We start from the raw sequence: 24,352 nt of genomic DNA on the forward strand, positions 1-24,352 counted from the left end.
GAAATGATTTTGAGGGGGAATGTGCTTACCCTTTGATCCAACAGTTCTGGAAATTCATCCTACAGATATCCTACACGGGTATACAAAGACATATATTTAAGTCCACTTTATTACAGTATTGTTTGTTATAGAAGAGCTGAAGTAACTTAAATGCCCATCAGTAAGGCGTAATGAAATAAATTATAGTTTATTTACAGAGTTTTATATCCTATAGTCATTTATAAAAAATGAAATAACTCTCTATATGTGCTCATATGGAACAATCTCCAAGATATATTTGTAAGTCATACACCAGACACACACACACACACACACACACACACACGGGGGAATACATATATGAATATATTCTACCATTTCAATGAGGAATACATATGGGAATACCAAAGGAATGCATATATGAATATATTATGCTACCATATCTTGTTTTAAAAAAGGACACATACACACAACGTGCACGAAGACTAGCATACTTATATATGCATGTATAAATCGAGATATACATATCTATTTGCATAGAATTTTTCTCAAAGGCTACCCAAGAAATGGATATTAGTGATTGCTTCTTTAGGGAAAATTGAGGGAGGTGGGGCAATAGGACAAGGTTAGAGGGAGACTTTTTATTTTTTGCCTTATGTCACCATCTGAATTTTGTACTGTGTGCATGATTTACACATTCAGAAAGTAAATATAAGCTAGTAAGAGACCAATGACTTTGAAGAGAAGATTGAGAAAGAAAACCCAAAGAGGTAGGAGGAAAACTAGGAGAGTATAATATCACCAAAGCCGAGGGAAGAGAGTGAGTTTTCAGTCCTGTCTAGCATTGCAAAGAGCTCAGTAAAATGGAGATTTTAAATGCTAAGTTTGATTCAGAAATGTCATTAATGACCAAAGCACTAACCTTGGTTCCACCCTGCCTAATTTTCAGCGCCTCGAAGATTATCAGCGTCGCCTTGATACCTCCAGCCTGAAGTTGTCAGAGTACCCAAATGTTGAAGAGCTCAGGGTGAGAGATGGTCTAATCATAATTTTAAAAATAAAATAAAATTTGCTAAAGACCTGGCAGGTAATTAACATCTCAATGGGAATATACATCACCTGAAGGAGTTCTTGTATCATAGATTATCTGTATTTATGATTTTTTTGCTGCCTTTTAAATGCATGATCTGTATGAAGATTAGTCTTTCATTGGAGGAATGTCTTGCATGAAACTGTAATATTACATGACAGCAATTGGCAGGAGACTAAGGGACACTAATTATTATAAAATTTAATTGTATTGTGTTCTGTAGTTTGTTTGTTTCAGACAGGGTCTCGCTCTGTTGCCCAGGCTGGAGTGCAGTGGCACAATCTCAGCTCACTGCAACCTCTGCCTCCTGGGTTCAAGTGATTCTCCTGCCTCAGCCTCCCCGGTAGTTAGGATTACAGGTGCATGCCACCACACCCTGCTAATTTTTTCTATTTTTAGTAGAGACAGGGTTTCACCATGTTGGCCAGGCTGGGCTCGAACACCTGACCTCAAGTGATCGGCCCGCCTCGGCCTCCCAAAGGGATTACAGGTGTGAGCCACTACACCCGGCCCATATTAACATTTTTAAAAGCTATACATTATCTCTTAAATTCCTGGAAGGCATAAAAATGATTTTGGAATGGTGAATAATGAAAAATATATGTCAGGATTAAAATACTTGATACAGAAATCCACATTGCCACCAGGCTTTTATCAGGAAACAACCGTATGCTCTATTAAGATAATATTGTCAAAGCATGAGAATGGGCTTCTCCAGGGAAAAACATAACAGCAGCCATACTCATTGGGGTATATGAATTAAGGGTCTTTCAGCTATGGCCAACAGACCATATCTAGCCTGTTACCTGTTTTTGTAAAGTTTTATGTAAACACAAACATGGCCACTTGACAGATTTCTCACAGTTGTTGTGGTGTGTGGCTATGGTTTAGCAGGATCTTCCCTTGAGAGTTTGACCAGGCTGAGATCACAGTGTCAGTTGGAGCTGCAATTCTCATCTGATGCTCGAGATTCTCTTCTAAGCTCACTGGTTGTTAGCAGAGTTCATTTATTTGTAAATGTATAACTGAGGTCCTACCTTGCTGGCTATTGGCTAGAAACCAGTTTCAACTCCTAGAGAACACAGATATCTCTGCCATATGGCCCCGTTAGGCAGTTTAGAGGTGGATGTTTGCTTTCTTCCAGGCCAGTAGGAATGTGGCTTTCTGATACAGATTTGTTTTAAAGGCTCTTCTAATGAAGTCAGGCCCATCCAGGACAATTTCCTTTCTTACAATCTCAAAATCATGTGGTGGCAACCTAATCACAGGTGTGATATCCCGTTGTATTCACAGATTCCAAAATGTTCATACTCAAGGGCATGGGATTACACAGAGTATTTACACAAGAGGATGGGAACCTTGGAGGCCATATTAGAGTTCTTTACTACACAGAGCCTTGTTCATTCATTTATGCCAAAACAGTGGAGCTGAATAGTTGTGAGAGAGACTATATGGCCTGCAAAGCCTAAAATATTTACTAACTGGCATTTTACTAAAAACTTTGCAGACCACTGGTATAGATGAGCTGACATACTCAGACTGGTTATCCATTGTGCCTTCTTGGAATGGCAGATAACAAATTAACCACTTTTGGTAGGAATGTCAATCATAGGAAAATGGACCTAGATTTTCTGAATAGGTGAAGATAAAACTGTTTTAACACAAGGAAGCAATACGTAGAGCTGCTTATGGATGCTTTCAGTCCCTCCTTAAACAGATAACAAAGAAGCCATTCATTTAGTGGTAGAGGCTCCGTTCCCCCATTATGTGATTAAAGGAGAAAGCAGAAGTATAGTGTGCCAATGATATATCTTGGCATTTTTTAAAGATCTTGATTTAATAACCAGAAGTGTGATGCATTAAACACTTACGGTGAATACATAGTACATGTTAACTATGATTCTAATAAGAATTACAGATTCACTTGTTTCACTTTAATTTTAGGATGCTGAAAGTAATCCACTGTGTCGTCGTCTTCAACTGAAGGATATTATTCCCACTCAAATGCAAAGGCTTACTAAGTACCCACTTCTATTGGATAATATTGGCAAATACACAGGTACAACATTTTCACTGAAATAAAAAGCTTAGGAACAACAACAAAAAAACGCCCAATATCCTGTAAATAATACCTTACAGCATCCTGAATGGAGTTGGATTTCCAAATAGTACAAGATTTTCTTTTTTTTTTTTTTTTTTTTGAGACAGGGTCTCACTCAGTGATGCAGGCTGGAGTACAGTGGCACAGTCATAGTTTCCTGAAACCTCAAACTCCTGGGCTCAGGCATTCCTTCCACCTCAGCTTCCCCAACAGCTGGGACTACAGGTGTACACCACCACACATGGCTTTTTTTTTTTTTTTTAAGCAAGGGTCTCACTATGTTGCCCAGGCTGTCTCAAACTCCTGGCCTCAAGCAATCCTCCCACCTCCCAAAGTGCTGTGATTATAGGCATGAGTCACCATGCCCAGCCAAGATTTTCTAACAAGATATAATCTAGTCTTCTTTGGGCTGTTTGATTTAATGTACTCCATTAGTAGCTTTAGCACAGGGTTTATCAAACTGTGAATCATAGACCAAGTCATGCTCACTATTTGTTTTCGTAAGTAAAGTTTTATTGGAGCACAGCCATGCTCATCTGTTTATGCACTGTCCCTGATTGCTTTTACATTATAACAGCAGAGTCGAGTAGTTTTATCAGTGACCATTTGGCCTGCAAAGTGTAAAATTATCTGGCCCTTACAGAAAAAGTTTGACCATCCTTGTTCTAGCCTACATCATTTTTGCTTTAAGGAAGGTTCATCCTTGGCCGAAGAGATGTTTCATGGATATCTATCTATGACTTTTATTAAGCCAAATCAATGCATTGTAATTCCAACTCTCCTGTTTTGAAACATGAAGTGAATCTGTTTCTCAATTGAGCTTTAGGTTCTTATACTTAGCTCTCACTAATAATTTAATGCAACTGAAATCTTGTTTCTTGTGCCTGAGAATTTGAATGCATAACCAGGAAATTTTAAATTATGGTACCTGGTTACAAATGTGGTTTACACTCATACACATTAATTTTTATAATTTAATATATCTGCTCAGTCTAGTTGGACTGTGGTTTGGAGGATTATAATTTTGAATGTTCTGATTTTGGTTTTCTTTGTATTATAGACATGACAGAGCCTCAGTACGTTTTGTTTTGTTTTGTTTTTTTGAGATGGAGTCTCGCTCTGTCACCCAGGCTAGAGTGCAGTGGCACAATCTCAGCTCACTGCAACCTCTACTGCCTGGGTTCAAGCAATTCCCCTGCCTCAGCCTCCCGAGTAGCTGGGATTACAGGCACACACCACCACACCCGGCTAATTTTCTTGTATTTTTAGTAGAAACGGAGTTTTACCATATTGGCCAGACTGGTCTTGAACTCCTGACCTCAGGCAGTCTGTCTGCTTTGGCCTCCCGAAGTGCTAGGATTACAGGCATGAGCCACCATGCCCAGCCAAGCAATCCTCCCACCTCCCAAAGTGCTGTGATTATAGGCATGAGTAACCATGCCCAGCCAAGATTTTCTAACAAGATACAATCTAGTCTTCTTCGGGCTACCTCAATATGTTTTGATGAATTTCATCTTCTTTTAATGTTGTAATCTGTTTTCTTTCTTTAAATATAATCTCAAATTCAAAGAAACTTGTTTTGGAATTATTTTGAATTATGTTATTAAAAAATTTTGTTTAACAAATTCACTGGACATAATTATGTAGGCTATGCACTGTGAAATTCTAGGGGTAGAAGGGATTTCCTTTTATATTGTTTACAAAGTAAATGAGACCTGCCCTTCTGGAGTGTGTAATATAGTGGTCCTGGTGCTTCATGTAAAGCATCTCTTCTTGGATTTCAGGTTCTGTACTGTGATTTCTTTTTTAAATATTAGAATTTATGTTTTAAAGTCCTGTTAGAAGTTTTACCTGTCCAAGGACAGCTTGAATTGAGACTCTGACAGAGGCTTTAAGCTGGTACAAAAATCTTCAAGGTCTATTTTTTGCTCTTAAAACTATTGAAATGAAATGAAATCTCATTTACATATATTTTTATGGTTTTCTGCTCATTTCCTCTATTTTACGTTTTTGATTTCTTCCCCATATTTAGAATGGCCAACAGAAAGGGAGAAGGTGAAGAAAGCTGCAGATCACTGTCGTCAGATCTTAAATTATGTAAATCAGGCTGTCAAGGAGGCAGAAAACAAGCAGGTAAAAAAGGAAAACAAGAAGATACGGGATAACATTGAGAGAACATTAAATTAGTATTACCTGGGATCTGTGAAATAGTTGTACAACTATCATTACCTAATGGACAGGGAAAACATTTGTTTACTGTTGGCGTAGTAGGCAGGTCAAGATCAATTTATAATAGAATATCAGAGTTGTGTTTGACTTTTTGGAACATCTCAGGCTGCTTGTTTGCTCTTTCATTTATCTGTTCATTCAGCAGATATTTATAGAGCGTCTACTGTATGCTGGGCATAGGGTACAGAGTAGTTGAGAAAATGAGCACAGTATCTGCCCACACTGAGCTCGTTTGCTAGGAGGATAGAATGGCATTTAACAGGATTATAGTGCGGATATTTTGTATCAGTTGTGATAGCTGCTATCAAGGATAATTTCAAGATGCTATGATATATAACTGTGTGGCCTAGCTTAGTTTGGGGATGTTAGGTGGTGCCTATTAGAGGAAATTTTCTTGAGAAATTGACACTTGAGCCAAGCTCTGAAGGATGAGTGGAAGTGAACCAAAATGATGTGAAGGGTGCAACCCTAGAGGTAGAGGCAATATATACCAAAGTTCTGACAGAAAAAGAAAGCATGGTCTGTTGGAGGAGTTGAAAATTTAAATGAGTGTGGATCATGCCTAAAAAGCAAAGTCAGAGTGGCATAAAATGAGGGAAAGTAGACCAAGGCCAACTCATAAAGGCCCTAGAGATCAGATTAAAAATTTTGATTTTTTATTCTTAAGAGCAGTAGGAATTCAGCATAGACAAGTAAGAATGTAGTGTCAGATTTTCATTATATAAATGTCACCCCTACTACTCTATGGAGAATGAGTTGAAGGATAGTGGATGTAAGAGCCCATTTATTAATCTTGCAGCAATCTAGGATAGCTGATGGCAGCTTAGAGAAGTTGGAGAAGTATTTAGAAGGTAAAATTGACAGGACTTGATGACTGATTTGAAGAAGGATTTGAAGGAAAAGTGATGTCAAGAATAAACCCCCAGGTTTCTGGATTGCATATTTGAATGGACAGGATGAGTGGAGAAGCCCCAGATTTGTGGGGAAGATGATGAGATCACTTTGGGCTATCAGGTAGACTGTACAGTAAGCAGTTGGCTATATGGGTCCACCTGTAAGGACCATGTTGAAGATAGAAATGTAAGATTGTGAGCATACAGAGGCTAATTGAATCCATGAACACGGATGTAGTTTCTTAGGAGCTAAGTATGATTACAACTATCTTGGTGAGGCTATAGAAAAACTAGTACTTTCAACTGTGCTGTTCAGAGTGTAAAATGATAAAATCCCAGAGGGTTATATAGCAATATTTATTTAGATTAAAACTCTGTACATACCCTTATATCTCCCTTTTGACTCAGCAGTTCTGTTCCTAGTGATTTGCTCAAGAGAAATGAACCATATTAGAGTTCTTTACTACACAGAGCCTGATCATTTATGTATTATCTGTGGCTACTTTTGTTCCAAAACAGTGGAACTGAATAACTGAGAGAGACTATATGGCCTGCAAAACCTAACTGACCTTTTACTAAAAACTTTGCAGACTCCTGGTATAGATGAGCTGGCATACTCAGGCTGGTTATCCATTGTGCCTGCTGGAAATAGCAGATAACAAATTAACTAACTAACTTTAGTAGGAATGTCAATCATAAGAAAATGGACCTAGATTTTCTGAATAATAAAATATATCTTTATCTGAGGATAAAGATACATCCACAAACAGACAAGAATGCTTATAGCAACTTTGTTCATAATAGCAAAAAGCTAGAAACAGCCCAAGAATTATCAACAGAATGGATAAACCAACTGTGGTATACTTATAAAAGAGAATGCCCTGAGTGATTTAAAAAAAAAAAAGGAATGTACCACTAAGGCATACAACATGGACAAATCTCACAAACATGCTGAATGGAAAAAAAAACAGAGGCAAAAGAGTACATACCTATGATTCTATTTTTTTTTTTTTTTTTTTTTTTTGGAGGGGGGTTTTCCTTTTGCCCCTTTTTTTTTTTGGAAAATTCCGGGGTCTTTTTTTTTTTTTTTTTTTTTTTGAGACGGAGTCTTGCTCTGTAGCCCAGGCTGGAGTGCAGTGGCCGGATCTCAGCTCACTGCAAGCTCCGCCTCCCGGGTTTACGCCATTCTCCTGCCTCAGCCTCCGGAGTAGCTGGGACTACAGGCGCCCGCCACCTCGCCCGGCTAGTTTTTTGTATTTTTAGTAGAGACGGGGTTTCACCATGTTAGCCAGGATGGTCTCGATCTCCTGACCTCGTGATCCGCCCGTCTCGGCCTCCCAAAGTGCTGGGATTACAGGCTTGAGCCACCGCGCCCGGCCCCTATGATTCTATTTATATGAACTTCTAAGAGAGACTAAACTATTCTATGGTAGGAAGAAAACAGAAAACTGGTTACCACTGGGGATGTGGAGGTAGAAATTAACTGGAAAGAAGTATGAGGAAACTTTCTGGGGTGAAATTTTCTATCTTGATAGACGTTTAGGTTACACAAATGTATAAGCACTTGTCAAAATTCATGGAACACACACTTAAAATGTGTGTTCTACTGTATGCAAATTTTACTTTTTAAAAAAACTGTATGGATACTTAAATGTTCAGAGGTAAAGTGTACTTATGTCTGTAATTTATTTTGAAATACATCCAAAAAATAAGATGGACTGATGGATAGAGGGATGAATAAATAGATATATGATAAAACAAATAGAGCAAATGTTAATTGTAGAATATAGATGGTAATATGTAGGTGTTCACTATGCTCATTCAGACTTTTCCATGTAAAATTTAGAAATGATTTTGAGGGGGAATGTGCTTACCCTTTGATCCAACAGTTCTGGAAATTCATCCTACAGATATCCTACACGGGTATACAAAGACATATATTTAAGTCCACTTTATTACAGTATTGTTTGTTATAGAAGAGCTGAAGTAACTTAAATGCCCATCAGTAAGGCGTAATGAAATAAATTATAGTTTATTTACAGAGTTTTATATCCTATAGTCATTTATAAAAAATGAAATAACTCTCTATATGTGCTCATATGGAACAATCTCCAAGATATATTTGTAAGTCATACACCAGACACACACACACACACACACACACACACACGGGGGAATACATATATGAATATATTCTACCATTTCAATGAGGAATACATATGGGAATACCAAAGGAATGCATATATGAATATATTATGCTACCATATCTTGTTTTAAAAAAGGACACATACACACAACGTGCACGAAGACTAGCATACTTATATATGCATGTATAAATCGAGATATACATATCTATTTGCATAGAATTTTTCTCAAAGGCTACCCAAGAAATGGATATTAGTGATTGCTTCTTTAGGGAAAATTGAGGGAGGTGGGGCAATAGGACAAGGTTAGAGGGAGACTTTTTATTTTTTGCCTTATGTCACCATCTGAATTTTGTACTGTGTGCATGATTTACACATTCAGAAAGTAAATATAAGCTAGTAAGAGACCAATGACTTTGAAGAGAAGATTGAGAAAGAAAACCCAAAGAGGTAGGAGGAAAACTAGGAGAGTATAATATCACCAAAGCCGAGGGAAGAGAGTGAGTTTTCAGTCCTGTCTAGCATTGCAAAGAGCTCAGTAAAATGGAGATTTTAAATGCTAAGTTTGATTCAGAAATGTCATTAATGACCAAAGCACTAACCTTGGTTCCACCCTGCCTAATTTTCAGCGCCTCGAAGATTATCAGCGTCGCCTTGATACCTCCAGCCTGAAGTTGTCAGAGTACCCAAATGTTGAAGAGCTCAGGGTGAGAGATGGTCTAATCATAATTTTAAAAATAAAATAAAATTTGCTAAAGACCTGGCAGGTAATTAACATCTCAATGGGAATATACATCACCTGAAGGAGTTCTTGTATCATAGATTATCTGTATTTATGATTTTTTTGCTGCCTTTTAAATGCATGATCTGTATGAAGATTAGTCTTTCATTGGAGGAATGTCTTGCATGAAACTGTAATATTACATGACAGCAATTGGCAGGAGACTAAGGGACACTAATTATTATAAAATTTAATTGTATTGTGTTCTGTAGTTTGTTTGTTTCAGACAGGGTCTCGCTCTGTTGCCTAGGCTGGAATGCAGTGGTGCAATCTTGGCTCACTGCAGCCTTGACCTCCTGGACTCAGCCAGTCCACCCACCTCAGCCTCCCTAGCAGCTAGGACTATAGGTATATGCCACCATGCCCAGCTAATTCTGTGTTTTGTAAAGACAAGGTCTTGCTGTGTTGTCAGGCTGGTCCAGAACTCCCGGGCTCAAGCACTCCTTTCTCAGCCTCCCACAGTGCGGGGATTACAGGCATGAGCCACCATGTCCAGCCGGTGTTCTGTAGTTTAAATAAGGGTAGGACTGTTTACTATGGTAACTTTCCAGGTCATTTAATAACACAAGATAACGTATTATTTTCTCATGAGGGTCTTCAAAAGCATAAAAGTTGGAACCATTATAGGAACAATAGTAGAATGTTTACTAATTGCCACTTCTAGTATGTGGGCTTATGTGTTAACTTTTTCGGATTTGAAGTCTTTTTGTACCATTTCACTAGGTGGTGGTTTTGGCAGATTTATTTGGTGGCCGTTAAAATAGACTTTTATGTCATATATTAATACTTTGTCAACAAGCTTGTAAATGTGCTTATTCCCCTTAACTTCCAAAGAATGAGAGTTTTCTAGAGCTGCTAATACTAAAAGATGATTCTCTTACTAATAAGTTGTTAATATTTAGACCAAGCCTAAGTAGTACCTGGACTTTTCATGAGTACTATTTCTTAGAACCTTCTTTGAAATTAGAGCCTTGGAACTCAGAAGCCACTTTCTTATAGACAAGCATATGTACCATGCTCATCCAATTATTCATAGAAAAATTAAAGGATATGTTGAGACTCTAGTAGCTGAATGTTTGTAACTTGATTTTCATAATCTGTTATTATCTGTTTAGAATGAGGTTTGGAAGATAGTACTCCTGAATGTTTTTCTGCAAGATACCTTTTCCTTTTTAGAAAATCATATGCAGATTACTTTAACATGGCCTTTGTGCCATTTTCAAGAACTGACAAATAGCAGTAATGATAGTTGATGTAAATGGTGTATTTTATATTAAGAATTTCTTAAAAAGAGACTGTATTATATAGAATATCATGTTACTGAGTGCTTGGAAATTATTTGTGCATGATTTTCTTTATTTTGCCAGAATTTGGATTTAACAAAAAGGAAGATGATTCATGAAGGACCATTGGTTTGGAAGGTGAATAGAGATAAAACTATTGGTAGGTCTGATATTGTCTGTTAGTTTTGGGGAGAGTGGCAAAAGGGAAGAAATAGGAGTTTCCTATGACAAAAGGAAGAGGAGAGAACCATTCTCTCAGCAGTTAGCAGTGCTACCTCGTGTTATTTGTACATTTGTAGATCTGCTTGTGTTATTTCATTATATGTAACGTGTTAAATATTCATTTAGGAATGTAACAGAGATCTGATTTAGTCCTATTTCCATCATTCTTATATTCTAGTAAGTCTTAGTATGCTTTGTAAGCTTTCTTTAGACCAGTACTTCTTAAACTGTCTGTGATGAGGAACTGTTTTTTCTTTTTTTTTTTTTTCAAGAAACAAGGTCTTACTATGTTGCCCAGGCTGAAGTGTAGTGGCTATTCACAGATGCAGTCATGCTGCACTGCTGCCTGGAACTCCTGGGCTTAAGTGATCCTCCTGCCTTAGCCTCCCTAGTAGCCAGGATTATAGGCGCACACCACCACACCCAGCTTGTTGTTTTTTATTTCCTGTTGGTCATAGATTGACACTTTAGTGAAATACAATAAAAATGAATTATTGAAAATGAAATTTTAAAAGATAATATACAAGTCAATTTTGAAAATTTTGTAGCTTTAACAGAAATAAAATTCCTCTGTTGAATCATTATGAAGTTAACCAAAGACGTCCCAATTTCTGTCCTTACCATTTTTTTCTGTACTTTTATTTCTAGATTTATACACATTGCTGCTGGAAGACATTCTTGTATTGTTACAAAAGCAGGATGATAGACTGGTGTTAAGGTGTCATAGTAAGATTCTGGCATCTACAGCTGATAGCAAACATACGTTTAGCCCTGTCATTAAGTTGAGTACAGTGTTGGTTCGACAAGTGGCAACAGGCAAGTATGTCCACTGAAGGATACTAATTTCCAGATTCATTGTGAAGTTGCATAAGATACTCATTGCTGTTTAAGTAACACAAGTGGCATAGAGTCTTGCTATTTTTATATTATTAAGCAAATTACGTGAATTTTACTGCTTAGAAAGAGACTTAAGAGTTTATACCCCAAAGTTATTTAGGGTGTCTAGATTCTGTGAATGGTTTTCTGTATTTGAAAATTTTTATGCTATTACTTTGGTTCTTTATGTTCAAATCATTGATAGATCCCAGTGAAAAGCCTTTCATTTAGGGTGGTATGTTTTTTGATTTGGTGAGAAAAAAAATAAAAACTGAAGAGATGGATGGAATTTTGATTAAAAATCAAATTTGACTGGCAAGTTATATTTTAACTCTATTAACAAAGGGGTCACTTTTAAAACTTGTTAGTTTCATGGTGGCAAAATAAATTTGTGATCTCTTTTCTCCACTATTCACTGAATATTATTAACAACTTAGCAAAAGGGCAGTTCAAAATAAATGCAAAAGAGTAATAGCATTTAATTTGGTAATTTGGATTTTTTTTTTTCTTTTGAGACGAGGGTCTCACCCTGTCACCCAGGCTGGAGTTCAGTGGTGCATCCTTGGCACACTGCAACCTCTGCATCCCGTGCTCAAGCAATTCTTCAGCCTCAGCCTCCTGAGTAGCTGGGACTACAGGCGTGTACCACCATGGCCTGGCTAATTTTTTTGTTTTTTGTAGAGGCAGCGTTTCGCCATGCTGCCCAGGCTGGTCTCGAACTCCTGAGCTCAAAGAAGTCCACCTGCCTCAGCCTCCTAAAGTGCTGGGATTACAGGCATGAGCCACCATGCCCAGCCAGTAATTTGGATTTTTGACATCCTTTTGTTTCTAGTGAATTATTGTGGAATTAGTGCTAATTTGTATAATCTTTGTTTTATTGAAGTACAATAAATATAATACAATAAATAGGTTAATATGGTAAGTTGCACAAATTTTAACTGTACATCTTGATGAATTTTAAAGTAAATATATGTAACCTTTATCTAGTTTAAGGAGAGGACTATTTCAAGACTCTAAAAACATCCCTCATGGTCTCCCAAGATCAGAGTGTTAGAGTAATCTTGTCTTGTTTTTTCCAGATAACAAAGCTTTATTCGTCATCTCCATGTCAGACAATGGAGCTCAGATTTATGAACTGGTGGCACAGACAGTTTCTGAAAAGACTGTGTATGTATTAGATATGGCTACCTTGCTGTAGCTACTATTTTCATTATCCCAAGCATAATACTCCATAAACTTAACTTTGTTTTTATAATGTATGGAAACCAAGCACTTCTTCTACTCTTTTAGAGACGTTCTACTATGAAATTGTTCTTTTTTAGATTGATGCCTTTTATTTTGATTCTATTCTGGAAGTTTATTTCCTAAAGAAAAAAATATGGGAAATGTCAGCTGAAGTTTTTTTAATGGGTAATGTCTCCATAACGTTAGATTTTTCTTAAGGTATAGTTTTGGACTCTCACCTTAATAGTGTGTTGCCAAAATAAAGATATTCTCTGGCAGAGTGGAGTGGTTTTTTTTTTTTTGGTTGGTTGGTTGATTGGTTTTTGTTTAGTTCTGTTTTTCTTTTTGTTTTGTGAGTATATTTAAAGGATATTTCTTTTGTTGTTTCTTTTTTGTATTTTGGATTTCTTTCCAACTTTCTGAAGCTGGCAGGACCTAATCTGTCGGATGGCTGCATCAGTGAAGGAGCAATCCACAAAGCCAATTCCATTACCCCAGTCAACACCTGGCGAGTGAGTGTTCCTTTGCATTGTAGTAGGACTTATTTTATGTTTTGGGTTGGAAAAGACTAGGATAACTATTACATTTTGTTGCAATGATGTTTAGGTACCTCGGGAAGCTAAAAGATTGTTGTTGTTTTTTTCCTTTACAGAGGAGATAATGATGAAGAAGATCCTTCAAAATTAAAAGAGGAACAGCATGGCATTTCAGTCACTGGTTTGCAGAGTCCAGGTACACTTTTCTGACAAGTTCAAGGGAGAATGTGCTCTATTATCTGTTAAAATGCTGGCCAGGTGCGGTGGCTCAAACCTGTAATCCCAGCACTTTGGGAGGTCAAGATAGGCCGATCACCTGAGGTCAGGAGTTAGAGGCCAACCTGACCAACATGATGAAACCCTGTCTCTAATACAAAAATTAGCCGGGCATGGTAGTGGGTGCCTGTAATCCCAGCTACTTGGGAGGCTGAGGCAGGGAGAATTGCTTGAACCCAGGAAGCAAAGGTTGCAGTGAGCCAAGATCGTGCCATTGCACTACAGCCTGGGCAACTAAGACCAAAATGCCAAAAAAGAAAAAATAAATAAATAAATAAATGAAATAAAATAAAATAAAATGCAAAGAAACTTTAATACTGTTTGATTTATGCAGGTTCCAGCATCAGAGATTCAGTTTAACAAACTTTGCTTTTGAGCCTTCTGTGTGTCAGTATAACACTGCTCTATGTGCTGTGTATTTTGCTTAACAGATGATCTCTGTAGTTTATGGAGTTGTTTTTCTGATTCTTGCCTGAATGCTTCATGTTAAAAGTTAAAAGCTTTGTTTAGCTGTAGTCTACCTTTTCTATTCCATTGGACAGACAGAGATTTGGGATTAGAAGCTACCTTAATATCATCAAAACCTCAGTCTCATTCACTGAGTACTTCTGGGAAATCAGAGGTACGTGATCTCTTTGTGGCTGAGAGACAGTTTGCAAAGGAACAACATACAGATGGGACACTAAAGGAAGTTGGAGAAGATTATCAAATCACAATCCCGGATTCACACCTGCCTGTCTCAGAAGAACGATGGGCATTGGATGCACTAAGAAATTGTAAGTTTTATTCATAACTTATTACAGATACTTATTAAGTATGGCACTGATGTGCCATCCTTAAAGTATGTGGATTTATCAAACTCCACTTATTCTTCTGGTTTTATTGTGGAGATTATAGTATTCTCTACAATGGCCCATGCCACAGACACACACACACACACACACGCCACTCTGTTAGCTCCCCACCCTCCAGCCTGGTTCAGAATCACTGTTACAATGGGAGGATAGCGTATCTCTCAGTTGTACTGAGGTGGGAAAAAGGCTGAGAACAATTTCTCTGGCTGGGGAGAACCATTTGAAATTTCTAAACCAGCATATGACTAAAGGTATGAAACAAGATTAATCTGGCTGAGAGCTGTGGAAGGATTTGAATGGAAACAGGTATGGAATGGTGTACTTACTAAATAAACTATTGTAATAGTCTGGCCTGAGACTAAAAGAGTTTGGACTAGAATGTTATCAAAAGGAATAAGAAGGAAGTGAGAAGTCATCAAGTGCTTAAAACAATTGACTTGTTTGGATGTGAGGTCAAAGGAAAGGGAATATTTAGAGATAATTTCATTAATCTTGTCAGAAATAAGAGTCAGAAAAGGACTACCACTGCTTCCCCCACCTCCTTCCATTGTACTTTCTTTTTTATTTTTTTTCATTTGGTAGAATTATAGGCTCAGTTTTAAAGCATGTCAAGATTAAGATAATGAGTGACAAAACATTAAAGAGTGAGTGACTAGCAGGAAGTTAGAGTTTTAGGAGTCAAACTTTAGAGAGAGGTTAGGAAGAGATAGAGATGTGAGCATCAGAGCCATGAGACTTCCTAGCATCTCTCAGGAAGTGATTGTAGAGCAGAAGGACAGGATCAGAGACCTGAGGGGAACTTGTTGCCTAAAGAAACATGACAGACATTAAGCTAGTGATGAGAGCAGAGAATTGGTTATTTAAAACTACATTATTTTTTATACATTCTCCTGAATTAACAGTCTTAATGATTTCTGATGGTTTGACTAATATTGTCCCAGTAACTCTATCATTGTCTGGGTGACCTCATAGCATACACTTGGGCCCATTCAAAATTAAATTGGTTCTTATTTTTAGTATATGTATGTATCTCATGAAATTAGAGGAAATAATATGCATATAGTGTCTGGATCTGGAAAAAGCAGAACTTTTAGCTTTTTCTGTCCAGCTTAACACAGCCTTTCAACATTCTTAAGAAGTACCTTTAGGGTATTATTCTAGTTATATAGAAGAAAAAATAGAGGCATGATATTGGTTATTCAGGAGTTCTAAATAGGAGTACCTCCCTATTCAGAATGCTTAGATCTTTTCAAGTATAGTTTAACGGTAAATCTTCTCTAAAAGACGGTGCTTTATTTCATCTTCAAAATAAAATGGAAAATGATTGTATGAAATAAAATGATTGTATGAAATTAATTAACATTTTAATATGTCATTAAAAGATACTTTTAAAGATAATTGATAATTCAGCTAATTTAATTCTTGCAGCCTGAGGTTATAGTTGTGAATATGCTTTTTTTTCCCGCCTCCTTCCTAAATCGTTTAGTGGGTTTGTTGAAGCAGTTGCTGGTGCAGCAGCTCGGTTTGACTGAGAAGAGCGCTCAGGAAGACTGGCAACATTTCCCAAGATATAGGACAGCCTCTCAGGGGCCGCAGACAGACAGTGTCATCCAGAACTCTGAAAATATTAAGGCCTATCATTCTGGTGAAGGACATATGCCCTTTAGAACTGGAACTGGTGACATTGCAACTTGTTACAGTCCTCGGACTTCAACTGAATCTTCCGCTCCACGGGATTCAGTGGGACTGGCACCCCAGGATAGCCAGGCAAGTAACATTTTAGTAATGGACCACATGATTATGACCCCAGAGATGCCTACCATGGAGCCAGAAGGGGGTCTTGATGACAGTGGAGAGCACTTTTTTGATGCCCGTGAAGCACATAGTGATGAGAATCCATCAGAAGGTGATGGAGCAGTTAACAAGGAAGAGAAGGATGTTAATTTACGCATCTCAGGCAAGTATCTTTCACACTTACACTTTGATTTTGATTTCGATCATTGCTAACTGTCCTGTATGTTGAAATGGGTGTTGTGTTGGTTTCGAGGTGTGTGTGTGTTTATGTGTGTGTGTTCACACAAGTGCAGTATTTATTCCTTCATTTGATAAATACTGAATCTACTCTGTACCAGACCTCATCATAGGTGCAGGGAGATATAGCAGTGAATAAAACACAGAAAAATCCCCTCTTCTCATGAAGCTAGGGGAAAGAAGCATGGTAAATAAGTAAACAAATAAATAGACTTCAGAAGTATTAGGAAGAAACATAAGTCAGACTAAGGGGACAGAGAGTAATGAAGGCAAACAGGGTGATCAGGGAATAGGACCTCTGATGAGGTAGCATTTGAGCAGAGACCTCAATGAAATGAGGGAATAAAGCCAGGTGGGTACCTGGGAGCAGATTGTTCCAGCAGAGAGCAGAGTGGGGCAGAGGCTTTGCGTCAAGAGCAAGCTTTTTGTGGTGATCGAACACTGGGTGAGGGAGGCAATGGCAGGAGATGGGGCAAGAGAGGCGTTTGGCAGGGGAAGTGGTGGCAAGATCATTTAGGCACTGTAGTTTCCAGCTTTAAACTTTTGAAATGAAAATTTTTGGAAATTACCATGAAAGTTTGCAGAGTTTAGCTTTCATCTGATGTGAGGAAATTCTGATGTACCTAAAACTAAACTCAGGAATTAATGGCTTTTCCCTCTCTTAATAACTTTTCAAGTTGAAGTTGTCAGCACACTGTGCTCTTTCTGTTTTCTAATGGCAGCACTGGTCTTATCAAACTATTCTGTCTCTATCCATAGGAAACTATTTGATCCTTGATGGCTATGACCCAGTGCAGGAGAGTTCCACAGATGAGGAGGTTGCGTCCTCACTGACCCTGCAGCCCATGACAGGCATCCCTGCTATGGAATCCACCCACCAGCAGCAACATTCTCCTCAGAACACTCACTCTGATGGGGCAGTTTCACCATTCACCCCTGAATTTCTGGTCCAGCAGCGCTGGGGAGCTATGGAGGATTCCTGTTTTGAGATCCAGAGTCCCTCCTCTTGTGCAGATTCGCAGAGCCAGATCATGGAGTACATTCATAAGATAGAGGCTGACCTTGAACACTTAAAGGTACCTTATGCTTCCACATCCATAGGACTTGGTTGTAAGAAACATTTAGTGAGGCGAAGAATAGGGTGATCAAAATGCTGATGTCAATAAACTTGTCCAGGTTCTAGATTTGTATGTTTTCTTTGACTATTATCCATGAATAGGCCTGGGTAAAAAGTTGAGATTGGCATTGTTTATCTTTATCTTTTTCTTTTTTTTTTTTTGAAACAGTCTCACTCTGTCACCCAGGTTGGAGTGCAGTGGCGCGATCTTGGCTTACTGCAAGCTCTGCCTCCCAGGTTCACGCCATTCTCCTGCCTCAGCCTCCCAAGCAGCTGGGACTACAGGTGCCACCACCATGCCTGGCTAATTTTTTTTTGTTTTTTTTTTTTTGAAATGGAGTCTCGCTCTGTCACCCGGGCCGGAGTGCAATGGCGCAATCTCGGCTCACTGCAACCTCTGCCTCTCAGGTTCACGCCATTCTCCTGCCTCAACCTCCCAAGTAGCTGGGATTACAGATGCTTGCCACCATGCCCAACTAATTTTTTTCTATCTTTAGTAGAGATGGGGTTTCACTATGTTGGCCAGGCTGGTCTCGAACTCCTGACCTCATGATCCACCCACCTTGGCCTCCCAAAGTGCTGGGATTACAGGCCTGAGCCACCGCGCCTGGCCCCAGCTAATTTTTGTATTTTTAGTAGAGATGGGATTTCACCGTGTTAGCCAGGCTGGTCTGGAGCTCCTGATCTCCGGTGATCCACCTACCTCGGCCTCCCAAAGTGCTGGGATTACAGGCGTGAGCCACCGCGCCCCGCCCATAGTGTTAAGGGACCATCATAATGTATGCAGGCTGCCTTGTCTTTATGTGCTGCATGACTATAGCTCATGCACACGATGACAGGACCATGTGCAGGGTGACTCTTTGGGGTGGGAGAATTGCATTTATGGTTACCACCTCTACTTTCTTTTTACATGGGAAAATACTAAGTTATTCGTTCAATGGAGAAATTGTTGAAAGGAATGAAATTTACTTTTTACTTCCCACTAACAAAATTTTTAATGATGAAATTAGTATTTTTGAAATTTGGGGGCTTGTACCTGTAATGTAAAAAGGCCTTCTTTTCTGTTTTCAGAAGTTTTTGTTTTGTTTTCATGATGTTTGAATAAAAAAACCTATGGGTTTTATTTCACAGAAGGTGGAGGAAAGTTACACCATTCTTTGCCAAAGGCTGGCTGGATCAGCCCTCACAGACAAGCACTCAGGTATGTGAAAGTTATGGGTTCCCCACTCTAGACTAATCATCCTTCACTGAATGAAATGACTTATCATCCTTTGAAGTGAAAACCTTCTGAGATTCCATTTCTTTTCTGTCTTTTAAGAACTGCCTGTTTCTAAACATCATATATCAAGCGGAAGCTCATGCCTGCTGACTCTACTCTTCTCTAAGAGGAACTGCAGTTGTTAGTTCCCATACCATCCCCTCGTCTCTCTTTTTTCACCTTTTCAAAGCAGAAGGCAGAGCGGTGGGAAGCCTGGTAAATCACAGATTCCGTGTGAGGCTTACTGGTGCTGCTGTGACTCCCTAGTGTGGAGGATTTGGCCTCATCTGATGTTGGTGCACTTGCCTCTGCTGACAGTGTGGCTGGTGTCTCCCCTGACTGCAGATGGATCTGTGTTCCATGCAGCAGTTTGTATTCAACTGCTTACATGCTGATTCAGAAACAAAGATTGAACCACACCCACAGATGTCATGGGTATTCTTTGCAATGTTAATATATTCTTTTTCTTAATATCACTTCCATGTCTCTTTATTCTTCTCAGATAAAAGTTAGAGCCGCATGTCCTGGAGGTGACTGCAGGTTGTTGGATTTGGAGTATCGGCCATGTCTCACCACATCCTGGCTCCAGTGTGGATGCAGAGAGAGTGTGACAGAGGATCTGCCTGTGAACCACCTGGGATTAGCCTTGTCCCAAGGTGCCCAGAGTGGGACTAGTTCTTCACAGTGTGGCAGCTGCACTAATCTGTTAGTGAGGGAACATCCATTCCCTCACTCTACTCTCCTCACTATCGGAAATTCATTTTGATTCAGAATAAAAACCAAATGTATAGAGCTTTGGGTGTAGGATATGAAATTGTACTTAGATTTAAGAAAAAGAGAAAATCAGATGTATTTATTTGACTTCATTCCGTATTTGAAAGCACATTTTAATTTTTATTTGCCTTGTTTTGTTTTAATTGAGTAGTGAGAGTTTTAGCCCTTTGTCTTTAGTACACCCAAGGATCGACTGCTCCTGAAGCAAAGAGTTCAGGATGGGGTATGCGCAAGTTGGGTAGAGAGGTGAAGAAGAGAAGGAAGTGAGAAGGGGAAGGGAGAAGCACCTTGCTTCACTAAACTGTATTCCAAGCTCCCTGCTGTCCGGTAGGCTGCTTCTCTGAGGGTCACCTCAAAGGTGTGCTATGCCCTGTGGCTCTTATGTGCCCAGGTGGTGTGGTCAGAGAGTGGATGGGCTTCCTCCCACCCTGAGGCAAGCACCTCTTCTCTGTAGCTGGGATCAACCACAGTTAACAGGAATCCTCAATGTACTAAATAGCAGGCACTTGAAAATGGGTGTGTTTTCTTCCATTGTCGTCTTTTCTATTGAGGGTTGGGATTTGGGTGGGAGAGGAAAGCAAATTTTATTTTCTTGACTATAAATTTGTTATTCTTGGTATCATTTCATTTTTATAATTATACATTAGACATTGGCACTTGTGTAAAACTGTCCCTGCAGATTGAGCAGGAAGTAAAAACATGGAAATGCTTCGGATAGTGGCAGGGGTGGGAGTTGCTAAGGAAGGGGTGGGATGGGAGTGGGTAAAGAGTTTGGGAAGGTTATCTAACTGAATCACTACTGAGTTGAATCATGGCTATCATTAGCCACGGGTACTGCTGATTATAAGGCCAGTAAAATTTTAGTACCTGGAGGTTTGACTCTAATTTTTGCACTGATGGTGCCAAAGGGCCCTGAGTCAAAAGGAGAGCCAAGGGTGGAGTGGAGAAAGATATGGTGAAGGCAGAACTGCTCGCACCAGCTCCAGGAGCACTTCCTCTGACTTCACTGCTACAGCTCTTTCCACACTGGGCCATGATTGACCTTAAAAATTGCAGACCATCACATACACTGGACACTGCAGGCAAGGTGTTGGTAACTGCCTGCTCTAGGATGAACAGTAGCATTAGCAGCACCCTACAGAGGATGTTTCAGAATCGTAATTTGAGAACTCCTTCAATCATATTGACTTTCTTTGGTTTTCCTTGTGCATTAGGTATATATGTTTTGAAGTATTTTTGCCAACTAAAATGAAGTCTGTAAATTCTGTTAATAAACAAGGAGTTCATCCATTGCTCACATCTTTCATTGGTGCCCTCTGAACTCTGTGGGTTGCCAGGATGTAATTTTAATGCTTCCCTGCAGCCCAAAGATTATTTTTTCACCACAAATGGTAAGGGATGCCCACCTACTTTTATAAACACCACTACAACTTAGCAAGTTTATTTATCTATGTCCAGATTTCTGTTTCTGTCCTAAACTGATCTGTGTTTTTAGGTAGATCAACTTGGATCTTTAGACCTCATCTATAAATTGGAATTATATTTTTAGTCATAAGCCAAGTATAATTTAACTCAGAATGGGATTAAAAATTTTAGAAGCAGAAGCTAATATATAAATGAAGCTTGGGATTTGGAACTTTCTGTATCTCTTAGGAGGAACAAGTAAAAACCAAATGGTTACATTGTGCTGCTAGAAATAATGTCATTCTCAATTAAAAGGGTTACACCTGTAGCCACTTGACACTAACACCATGGGGGGGGCAATTAATCAGGAAAAAAGTAAATATAAAAACTTTCCTCTTAACTTCACACACTACAGGGTAATTATGTAATTCTCTAGCACTCAATTAAGAAGCTTGTAGGTTAGCAAAGTTTCAGTTTCTCTAGTTCAGCCAGTATCTTGTCCTTAGTAATTATTTGCTTTCCCTGCAGTTCAGTTTCTCCTTGGAACTCTTAACAGGACTAACTGGAAAAATACTTTGACCATAGCTCTAGTACTTTCAAATAAATTCATATCTAGATTTTCAAACAAAGCCCCAAGATGAAGTCTAATTCTGAAAATATCTTATAATTTTTGAATGTTCTTTTTATCTTATCAACCTAACTTCTCTTCTCCCTCCCAACTTGGCCTCCCACGCCTTCCATTTCATTTTGGTCATTATAATCACATCCATTTGGCTTTGGTTATGACATCTTCCCTTCAGGATGATGGAATTAGATATGCAGCCTGTCTTTGAGTGAGACTGGTCACCATCAAAGGAGTTTTCTCTAAGGGACGTGACTAGAAGTTGAAATCTACTTCCCTGCTAAAGGGCACAAGGGTGGTGTACCAAGAAAGCTACCTTCCCAGAGCAAGCAGGCTGCATTTTAGCTATGGAAGTGACCTGCTGTGACACTGTGCTGTCTTCTGTGGGCTTAATGGCTCCTTCGCTGTGAAGTGGCAAATTGCATGTAGAGTGTCTCCTTCCTTTTCAGAGAACAGTTAATCAAGGCAAATCAGCGAGCCCCCAAAGTGCTGTAATTTAACGTCGTGATTACTACCTTCTAAGCTATATATTTTGCATACTTTAAAATCACCTAACTTGGACTGCTTGAATTATATTGACTTTTAGAACTGAAATTGTAACTATGTATTATATTATATTATATTGCATGGGAGGTATATTTCATAAGCTTTTTGGCTTTCTTTTTTTCCACAGCAACTTCTAATGACTGTTAGGAAGGATGAATCCCCTTTTCAAAAAGTTTTTGTTGTTATTTGGTTTTGGGGTAGGAGGGAGGATCTACTGTGGTAATAGAGAAGGCCGTTTAAAAATTATTTTTAGAAGCTAAGGAAAGCAATTATGCTTCCTGTGAATTGTCTTTTACTGGCATCTTTTTTTCCTCTTTGATGTTAGTAAATTTGGTGTAATACATTGGGGCTTCCATATTTCAAAGTGGAAGCTTTCTTCTCTGAAGTCAATGTATGGTTTTGAGTTACTAGAGCTTTGGTCAATATTTCCTTCCCTGTATGTCACAGAGGGCACCACTGAGAACTGTGTGCATAGGACCTCAAAATACAAAATTAGCAGGACCTTACAGTCAGCTTCCTAATGGCTAGTTTTTCCCCCTTATATTACAATTTTTGTTTTATAAATCATTTTTTTCCTGACATTTCCACCACTTTTCAGTCATCTGCAAAATTTTTCTTTCCTCAAGAGTTCCTTTTGCCTTGTTCCTTATGCCTTTCCCACTGGTATTGAGGGTTTTGATAATAAATTGGTAGGAAAAAAAGTTCCTCCTAGAAGGAAGCCTTCCCCGCCATTTCCAGGTGCCAACTGCTAAGCAGATATACTCCAAAAATGGTAACTGTAATATGCACACTGTTGGTTATTTTTAATAAGCCTCTTCCTACTAGAACATTTTATTTTCCTTGTTCACCATACAATCATGTACTCTTTAACAGAAATTGCTTTTAAAAAATACCTGGAACTATCTTTAAAAAAACTTTATTAATAATCATGTATTTTTACTGATCACATTTTGAAATGCCTAAAAGACTTTATTGTTCTAATTATCCAGATGTACCTTTGTAAAATAGCTCTTTTATGAATTAGCTGATAAGGCTGTATGTTTCTGGAACAAAATATTGGTCATCTAAAAACTTTCTGTTTTCTGGGGTCTGGGAAAATAGAAAATAAGAGTTCAAATATTAAATAAGCTTAAAGGAACCAAGTATGTGACTTTTTATTTGTATTCTGGTTGATTTGTCTTGTCCAAGTTGTATTAGAAAAGTTGAGGAGTCGAGGAGCCTGTAATTAATTTTACTGTCAGTGACTGTCAGACATCTTCCTGCTTATTGGAGCATCGCTAGCAACATGGCTAAACCTTCATGACAGTGCTGGCAGGTGGGCTTGCCCTAGCATATGGGGCAGGTTTGTTGTTTTTTTAACAGCTTTATTGAGATATTCACATATCATATAATTCATCCATTTAAAGTGTATAATCAGATGGGTTTCGGTATATTACATTATTGATTTTTAATTGTGGTGAAATATATATAAAAAAATTTGCTATTTTAACTATAAAGTTCAGTGAGGTTAATAGGCCAGCTTTTATGACTCACTTGAAGATAACTTTGGTTTTAATACTACCCTAATTGAAACATATGTCTCTCTTATTCCTGTCCCCAGTGCTGGGCTTCTTCACATACCAACATTTCTGTGCTTTTACCAACATCATTTTAGCTCAGAAGGCTTGCTTGCTTTGGGCACTTTCTGTATTTTGGTTTTGAAATATACTTGTAATTTGACTTATTCTTGGGATATCTTAGTTTTCAGTCATTCAGGGGCACATTTGGCTGATGGAGCTAATAAGCATAATAAAATGCTTAGTAGTTTATACCATCTTTTAGTTAAACATTTTAAAAATTAAGACTATTCAAATGTACTTTGCAGAAATTAACCTGTTTCTACTCCTGGCTTTGTTTACAAACTCTCTCTCTATATATCAGGTGCAACAAAGAGATACCCATACCATCCCACTTGCTCTTTGATAGCCATCTCCTGGGAATGGAGATGATAAAACTCTGTATTTGCATGTGAGCAGCTACTTCTATTTTTTACTGCCCTCTTTCAAGCTAAATGACTGGTTTACCAAAGGTTTAATACCGACTTCAAATATAAGAGGATCTATCCTGATTAAA

General features: G+C 38.5%; 1 protein-coding gene across 3 annotated transcripts in view; it reads left to right on the top strand.

The window, feature by feature from the left end:
* ARHGEF12 (Rho guanine nucleotide exchange factor (GEF) 12) overlaps window positions 1-23,382 on the top strand; it is a 155,046-nt gene extending 131,664 nt beyond the window's left edge. For all 3 annotated transcript variants that reach the window (XM_011964974.1, XM_011964973.1, XM_011964975.1), the window contains 13 exons: window positions 3,014-3,128; window positions 5,203-5,303; window positions 9,066-9,143; window positions 10,585-10,660; window positions 11,371-11,538; window positions 12,678-12,765; window positions 13,248-13,334; window positions 13,475-13,554; window positions 14,177-14,410; window positions 15,975-16,445; window positions 17,279-17,595; window positions 18,768-18,837; window positions 19,397-23,382. In XM_011964974.1, coding sequence (XP_011820364.1) covers window positions 3,014-3,128; window positions 5,203-5,303; window positions 9,066-9,143; window positions 10,585-10,660; window positions 11,371-11,538; window positions 12,678-12,765; window positions 13,248-13,334; window positions 13,475-13,554; window positions 14,177-14,410; window positions 15,975-16,445; window positions 17,279-17,595; window positions 18,768-18,837; window positions 19,397-19,407 — 1,896 coding nt within the window. In that variant the 3' untranslated portion in view covers window positions 19,408-23,382. The remainder of the gene's footprint in view (window positions 1-3,013; window positions 3,129-5,202; window positions 5,304-9,065; window positions 9,144-10,584; window positions 10,661-11,370; window positions 11,539-12,677; window positions 12,766-13,247; window positions 13,335-13,474; window positions 13,555-14,176; window positions 14,411-15,974; window positions 16,446-17,278; window positions 17,596-18,767; window positions 18,838-19,396) is intronic.
* The last annotated feature ends 970 nt before the right edge of the window (window positions 23,383-24,352 follow it).

This window comes from Mandrillus leucophaeus, unplaced genomic scaffold (assembly GCF_000951045.1).
Source record: "Mandrillus leucophaeus isolate KB7577 unplaced genomic scaffold, Mleu.le_1.0 Scaffold71, whole genome shotgun sequence".
In the NCBI taxonomy this organism is placed as follows: Eukaryota; Metazoa; Chordata; class Mammalia; order Primates; family Cercopithecidae; genus Mandrillus; species Mandrillus leucophaeus.